This window comes from Anolis carolinensis, unplaced genomic scaffold (genome assembly GCF_035594765.1).
Source record: "Anolis carolinensis isolate JA03-04 unplaced genomic scaffold, rAnoCar3.1.pri scaffold_14, whole genome shotgun sequence".
Classification (NCBI taxonomy): domain Eukaryota; kingdom Metazoa; phylum Chordata; class Lepidosauria; order Squamata; family Dactyloidae; genus Anolis; species Anolis carolinensis.
In genome coordinates, this window is record NW_026943825.1 from 3,381,469 (window position 1) to 3,388,513 (window position 7,045).

Here is a 7,045-nt window from a genome sequence, read left to right on the forward strand (position 1 = left end):
ATCATTCCCTTAAGCCATCTGATATGACCCACATCTATCCTTGATGCAATGGATAGGGCTCTGCACATGCTCAGTGGCAGTAACAACAACAGCAATAATGATATAATAAGCTGCTTTGTGTTATCAATAATAATAATGTGCTTTTTTCTATTCATTCCTTTTACCCATATCTATCCTTTATGCAATGGAGGACTCTGCACATGCTCAGGGGCAATGATGATGATGATGATGATGATGATAATAATAATAATAATTATTATTATTATAAGCCACTTTGAGTCAGCAACAACAACAAAATAAAAACAAGAATGTGTTTTTTCCTATTCATTCCCTTTTACCCATATCTATCCTTTATGCAATGGAGGACTCTGCACATGCTCAGAGGTAATAATGATGATGATACTAATAATAATAATAATAATAATAATAATAATAATAATAATAATAATAATAATGTACTTTTCCCTATTCATTCCTTTTACCCATATCTATCCTTTATGCAATGGAGGACCCTGCACATGCTCAGGGGCAATAATGGTGATGATAGTAATAATAATATATTATTATTAATAATAATAATGTACTTTTCCCTATTCATTCCTTTTACCCATATCTATCCTTTATGCAATGGAGGACTCTGCACATGCTCAGAGGCAATAATGATGATACTAATAATAATAATAATAATAATAATAATAATAATATACTTTTCCCTATTCATTCCTTTTACCCATATCTATCCTTTATGCAATGGAGGACTCTGCACATGCTCAGAGGCAATGATGATGATGATAGTAGTAATAATAATAATAATAATGTACTTTTCCCTATTCATTCCTTTTACCCATATCTATCCTTTATGCAATGGAGGACTCTGCACATGCTCAGAGGCAATAATGATGATACTAATAATAATAATAATAATAATAATAATAATAATAATATACTTTTCCCTATTCATTCCTTTTACCCATATCTATCCTTTATGCAATGGAGGACTCTGCACATGCTCAGAGGCAATAATGATGATGATACTACTACTAATAATAATTATAATAATACTAAGCCACTTTGAGTCAGCAACAACAAAATAACAACAATAATGTGTTTTTTCCTATTCATTCCCTTTTAACCATAGTTATCCTTTATGCATTGATTGACACTGCACATGCTCTGAGCATGCTCAACAATGCTTTGAGTCAACAACAACAACAACAACAATGTGCTTTTCCCTATTCATTCCCTTAAGCCATCTGATATGACCCATATCTATCCTTGATGCAATGGAGGGGCTCTGCACATGCTCAGAGGCCATGTGCTTTCCCCTATTCATTGCTTTAAGACATCTGATAGGACTCTCTCTATCCTTGAATGCAATGGAGGTCTCTGCACATGCTCAGAGGCAGGCTTCCTTTGGGTTTTTGTTGACATAATCTTTGCAAATGAGTGTTTCAAGGCCCCCCTCCTCACCTTGGCGGTCACTTTGTACTCGGTGTGTCCCTTGGGGTGGGTGCGGGGCTCGGTGACCGTGTAGAAACGCTGGTACTCCTCCTTGGCCCGGCGGGACATTTCGGTGACGCGGCCCCTTTAAATCTGGAACCTCCCAGTTGGAGCAGGGACTTGACTGCGCCTGCGCGGGCCTCTCCTTTCTCTTTCTCTCGCTTCCCCGCAGGGAGCGCCTGCAAAGTGCCAACCCTGGCAAAAAACGCAGCAAATAAGGGCTCATCTACAAAGTGCGAAACTTAGTATAGGCAGAAAAAAGTAGGGACTTTGACAACAAGCATCACAGTTTTTTATTAATAAGCTTTTTATGACACACAGAGGGAAAAAGGGGTGGAGGAGGAAAACCCCAAGGGGAGTCTATGACAGTGGTGCCCTGCAGTGTAGGAAAAGCCATATTCGTAATCAGTCCGAAGTGCAGTCCGAATTATAGCGGAATGGGGAAATGATGGATCACACGCCCTTTTTTTTGCTCATTCGGCGGTGAAAATCCGGCTGGAGATATCGTCCAAAAGCCAATCGATGCCGGCCAAGAGGTTCTCTCCGGTGTAGGCGCTGCAGCCTTGGATGCACCAGTGGTGGCTCTGGATGCTGTCCAGGTCCAAAGCCTGGATAGAGGCAGAAAAAAGAAACCAAGCAGGAGTTATAATATAATATAATATATAAAAGTATATACAGAGCCCCCCGGTGGCGCAGCGTGTTAAAACTCTGAGCTGCTGAACTTGCGGACCAAAAGGTTGCAGGTTCGAATCCGGAGAGCGGAGTGAGCTCCTGCTGTTAGCCCCAGCTTCTGCCAACCTAGCAGTTCGAAAACATGCCAATGTGAGTAGATCAATAGGTACCGCTCCGGCGGGAAGGTAACGGCGCTCCATGCAGTCATGCCAATGGCCACATGACCTTGGAGGTGTCTATGGACAACGCCGGCTCTTCGGATTGGAAATGGAGATGAGCACCAACCTCCAGAGTCAGACACAACTGGACTTCATGCCTATATTACACAGTATATAGTATTATATAGTATCCCGTATTATATTATCATATTACTTTTGCCCTGTTTTTAATAGGATCTCTCAAGCAACCAGCATTGACACTGATGATGGCATCTAGCAATCCACAAGGAGAGGGGAACTCCTTCTCTGGAGGTTTTTAAACAGAGACTGGATGGACATCTGTCGGGAGGGATCGGAGGGTGTCCCTGTCTATTATTATTACGTTTATGTTTGTTTATTTAGATGTCCTTTGGGGTTCCCTTCCAATTGTAATTGGAATATGTCTCCTTCTTCTGGAGGTCCTTAATCAGAGGTTGGATGGCCATCTGTCGGGAGGGATTGAATGGTGTCCCTTTCTATATTATTATTATTATGATGTTTATTTAGAAGACCTTTGGGGTTCCCTTCCAATTGGATGGAATATGTCTCCTTTCTCTGGAGGTCCTTAATCAGAGGCTGGATGGCCATCTGTCAGGAGGGATTGAATGGTGTCTCTTTCTATATTATTATTATTATTATTATTATTATTATTATTATTATTTTATTATGACACAGCAAACAAGATGGATATGCTGGATTTCATAAAAAATATTATTATTATTATTATTATTATTATTATTATTATTATGTTTATTTTGAAAACCTTTGAGGTTCCCTTCCAATTGGATGGAATATGTCTCCATTCTCTGGAAGTCCTTAATCAGAGGCTGGATGGACATCTGTCGGGAGGGATCGGATGGTGTCTTCCTGAAGGTCTATGGGGGGTTGGATGATGATCTCTGGGGATCCCTTCCAACCTTATCATGGGTTAAATGGGAGTCTATTGTAACCCACTTACTTCTTGGATGGCGGTGGCGGTCAAAGCGCCCGGCAAGTCCTGCTTGTTGGCAAAGATGAGCAGCGTGGCTCCGGCCAAGCGCTGTATCAGGAGAGAGAGAGAGACAAAAGGGTTAACTGTATCAATTTAATGATATAATGATATATAATAATACTAGCTGTGCCCGGCCACGCGTTGCTGTGGCAAAGTGGTGGTGGTATTGGTTAAAAGTTGTTGTGGAATTTTTATTTGACGTTATTTGTATTTTTTAAATTAATTTTATTGTAAATTATCTTTTTGATTTATTATATTTTATTATTTTGTTGTATTATTTTTAGTTATTTTGTTAATAGTATTTTATTGTATTAATTTTTTTAGTGTTTTTAATTATTTTTATTGTATTATTTGTATTTATTTTATTTTTTATTCTTTTATTAACACTGGGCTGTGTGGGTTGCTAGGAGACCAAGTGGGCGGAGCTTAGCCTTCTAACTGGCAGCAATTGGATAAAAACTATTATTCCTCTCCCTGTAATTGGGACTTTATTTTTCTTTTCTTTTTGTTGTATCAACCTAGAGCCGTGAATGATGGGTTGTGTTATCAAATTTTGAGGTTGGGGGGCCTGTAGTTTTGTTGTTTTGTCCGCTGCCCTGATGCCATCACTCTTTTATATATATAGATTATACTATACTAATATTATAATACATTGTATATACATGTAATATTAATAATAATATTATGATGTAATACAATGTAATAATTATTATAATTCACTATTATAATTGTATATTTATATTACATGCAATATTACTAATCATATTGTGATATAGTTGTATAATATAATATATTGTATGTATATATACTTGTAAACCGCCCTGAGTCCCCTTCGGGGTGAGAAGCGCGGGATATAAATGTCGCAAATAAATAAATAAATACAGTAGAGTCTCACTAATCCAAGCCTCGCTTATCCAAGCCTCTGGATAATCCAAGCCATTTTTGTAGTCAATGTTTTCAATACATCGTGGTATTTTGGAGCTAAATTCGTAAATACAGTAATTACAACATAACATTACTGCGTATTGAACTACTTTTTCTGCCAAATTTGTTGTATAACATGATGTTTTGCTGCTTAATTTGTAAAATCATAAGCTAATTTGATGTTTAATAGGCTTTTCCTTAATCCCTCCTTATTATCCAAGATATTCACTTATCCAAGCTTCTGCCGGCCCGTTTAGCTTGGATAAGTGAGACTCTACTGTATCTGTGGAATATTCAGGGTGGGAGAAAGAACTCTTGTCTGTTGGAGGCAGACAAACTTAACCAAACTTATCCAACATAAACAGACCAGCAGAACGTTGGATAAGTGAATATGTTGGATAATATATGAATATATATAATATTAATTTTTTTTTTCGTGTCAGGAGCAACCGGAGTTGTTTCTGGAGTGAGAGAATTGGCCGTCTGCAAGGACGTTGCCCAGGGGACGCCCGGATGTTTTGATGTTTTACCATCCTTGTGGGAGGCTTCTCTCATGTCCCCGCATGGAGCTGGAGCTGACAGAGGGAGCTCATCCACGCTCTCCCCGGGTGGGATTCGAACCTGGCAGCTTTCAGGTCAGCAACCCAACCTTCAAGTCGTGAGGCTTTTATCCCCTTGGCCACCGGGGGCTCCATCATAATAATATTATGTTGTAATACAATGTAATAATAATTATAAATCACTATTATAATTGTATATTTATATTACATGCAATATTACTAATAATATTGCGATATAGTTGTATAATATAATATATTGTAAGTATATATACTTGTAAACCGCCCTGAGTCCCCTTCGGGGTGAGAAGGGCGGGATATAAATGTCGCAAATAATAATAATAAATAAATAAAAGGGGAATAATGGGAAACAAAGCACAATAGGGATTGTATGTAGTGGATGCTGGGAGCGGCAGTCTCACCTCTTCCACCAGAAGACTCTGCAGCTCCCGCTTGCAGTCCTCCAGCCGCGGGTGGTCAGCGCTGTCCACCACCCAGATGAGCCCGTCCGTGCTCTCAAAATAGTTGCGCCAATAGGAGCGCAGGGACTTCTGGCCCCCCACGTCCCAGATGTTGAGCTTGAAGCTGGAAGAGCGGGCAAAGAACAAAGGAGATGATTATGACTCCCTTTTGCCAGGAAGGAAGACGCTATCAAAGCCCTCCCGACAGATGGCCATCCAGCCTCTGCTTAAAAGCCTCCAGAGAAGGAAACTCAATATCATCATCATTTCCGTATTCAGGGGCATTTCATGGTTGTGGCTTCGGGGAAAACTCACTCGCGATGCTCCAGCGTCTTGATGTTGAAGCCCAAAGTGGGCGAGATGGTGTCGATCTCTTCCCCGTTGAACTTCTTTAAGATGGTCGTTTTGCCTGCGTTGTCCAGGCCTCTTCGAGGGAGGAAAGAGTCAAGGGAAACAGCCAAGGCCCCAATAGAGGCAATCAAAGAATTATCATCATCATCATCATCATCATCATCATCATCATCATCATTATTATTATTATTATTATTATTATGCTACTAGGACTCTTAAAGGGCGCATATATTTTTTGGAATAGCCTATTCATCATATTATTATTGTATTATTATTATTATTATTACTACTACTATTACTAATACAATTAGAGCTTTTAAAGGTTGCATACATTTTGGGACACCCTCAAATATATATCCAGAGTGCATATATAATTTTGGGAGATCCACCAAATGCATTCAGAGGCATCATCATCACATTATTATTATTATTATCATATTATTGTTACATTATATTATTATTAAAAGGTGCATGCCTTTTTTTGGGACACCCCCAAAATTGCATTCAAAGAGTCCCCCCTATTTGTAACCAGCTCTTAAAGGGGACGTGCACCTTTTTGGGAGACCCCCAAAACTGCATTCAAAGAGTCCCCCCCTATTTGTAACCAGCTCTTAAAGGGGACGTGCACCTTTTTGGGAGACCCATAAAACTGCATTCAAAGAGTCCCTCCCTATTTGTAACCGGCTCTTAAAGGGGACCCCTAAAACTGCATTCAAAGAGTCTCCCTATCTGTAACCGGCTCTTAAAGGGGACGTGCACCTTTTTGGGAGACCCTAGCTCGCAGTGCCAGGCTCCCCACCCAGCGTGGCCAGGCTCCCCTTGGCGCCCCGATGCCCGGCGCCCTCTTTTCCTGGGCGGAAGGATACAGCATCAGGAGCCGCAGCTCCCTCTCCTTCTGCCGCATCTTCTTCAGGATGCTGAGCAGGCCCATGGCGCGCGCGGAGGAAGAAGGGCTGGCCACGCCCCCTCCCGGGATCCCTTGGCTCCGCCCACCCGGCACCAAAGAGGCAAAGTGTGTCGAAGAGGGAGCGGGGATATAAAAGCAAGGTTTCCCATCGACGCTCTTCTAGTCCTCGCCCCTTCCCGGAAGAGAGGTGATGCTCACAACATAGAGTGCGGAAAAATAGAGCGTGAGGGGTAATCTCACACTTCCGGGATTCATTCCGAATGTGTGTCTCTCTCTCCCCCCCCCTTACCTTCTTATGAATTTTTTTTTGTTTCATTTCCTATTAAATATCATGACAATAGTAGTAAATAAGAGTGACTTTTAGAGGAAAGTTAGGATCCCATAGCTTCCTCCCTCCGAATGTCGGCATTAACAGTCTCAATGGAATTGTGAAAAACACACACTGTCCCTTTAAGGAAACTCCCAGCCAAAGACACTGGTGGACT

The 7,045-nt window shown here is 40.8% G+C and overlaps 2 protein-coding genes across 3 annotated transcripts in view; both read right to left on the reverse strand.

The window, feature by feature from the left end:
* Positions 1 to 1,661, reverse strand: part of snx15 (sorting nexin 15) — an 11,349-nt gene extending 9,688 nt beyond the window's left edge. For both annotated transcript variants that reach the window (XM_062965370.1, XM_062965369.1), the window contains exon 1: positions 1,471 to 1,661. In XM_062965370.1, coding sequence (XP_062821440.1) covers positions 1,471 to 1,569 — 99 coding nt within the window. In that variant the 5' untranslated portion in view covers positions 1,570 to 1,661. The remainder of the gene's footprint in view (positions 1 to 1,470) is intronic.
* A 108-nt stretch (positions 1,662 to 1,769) lies between these two features.
* arl2 (ADP ribosylation factor like GTPase 2) lies at positions 1,770 to 6,676 on the reverse strand. The gene is made up of 5 exons (XM_062965374.1): positions 6,520 to 6,676; positions 5,618 to 5,728; positions 5,264 to 5,426; positions 3,328 to 3,408; positions 1,770 to 2,108 (listed from the first exon to the last, which is right to left on the reverse strand). The coding sequence occupies exons 1-5, from the start codon at positions 6,582 to 6,584 to the stop codon at positions 1,974 to 1,976; spliced, it is 555 nt and encodes a 184-aa protein (XP_062821444.1). The 5' UTR covers positions 6,585 to 6,676; the 3' UTR covers positions 1,770 to 1,973.
* Between the last annotated feature and the right edge of the window lie 369 nt (positions 6,677 to 7,045).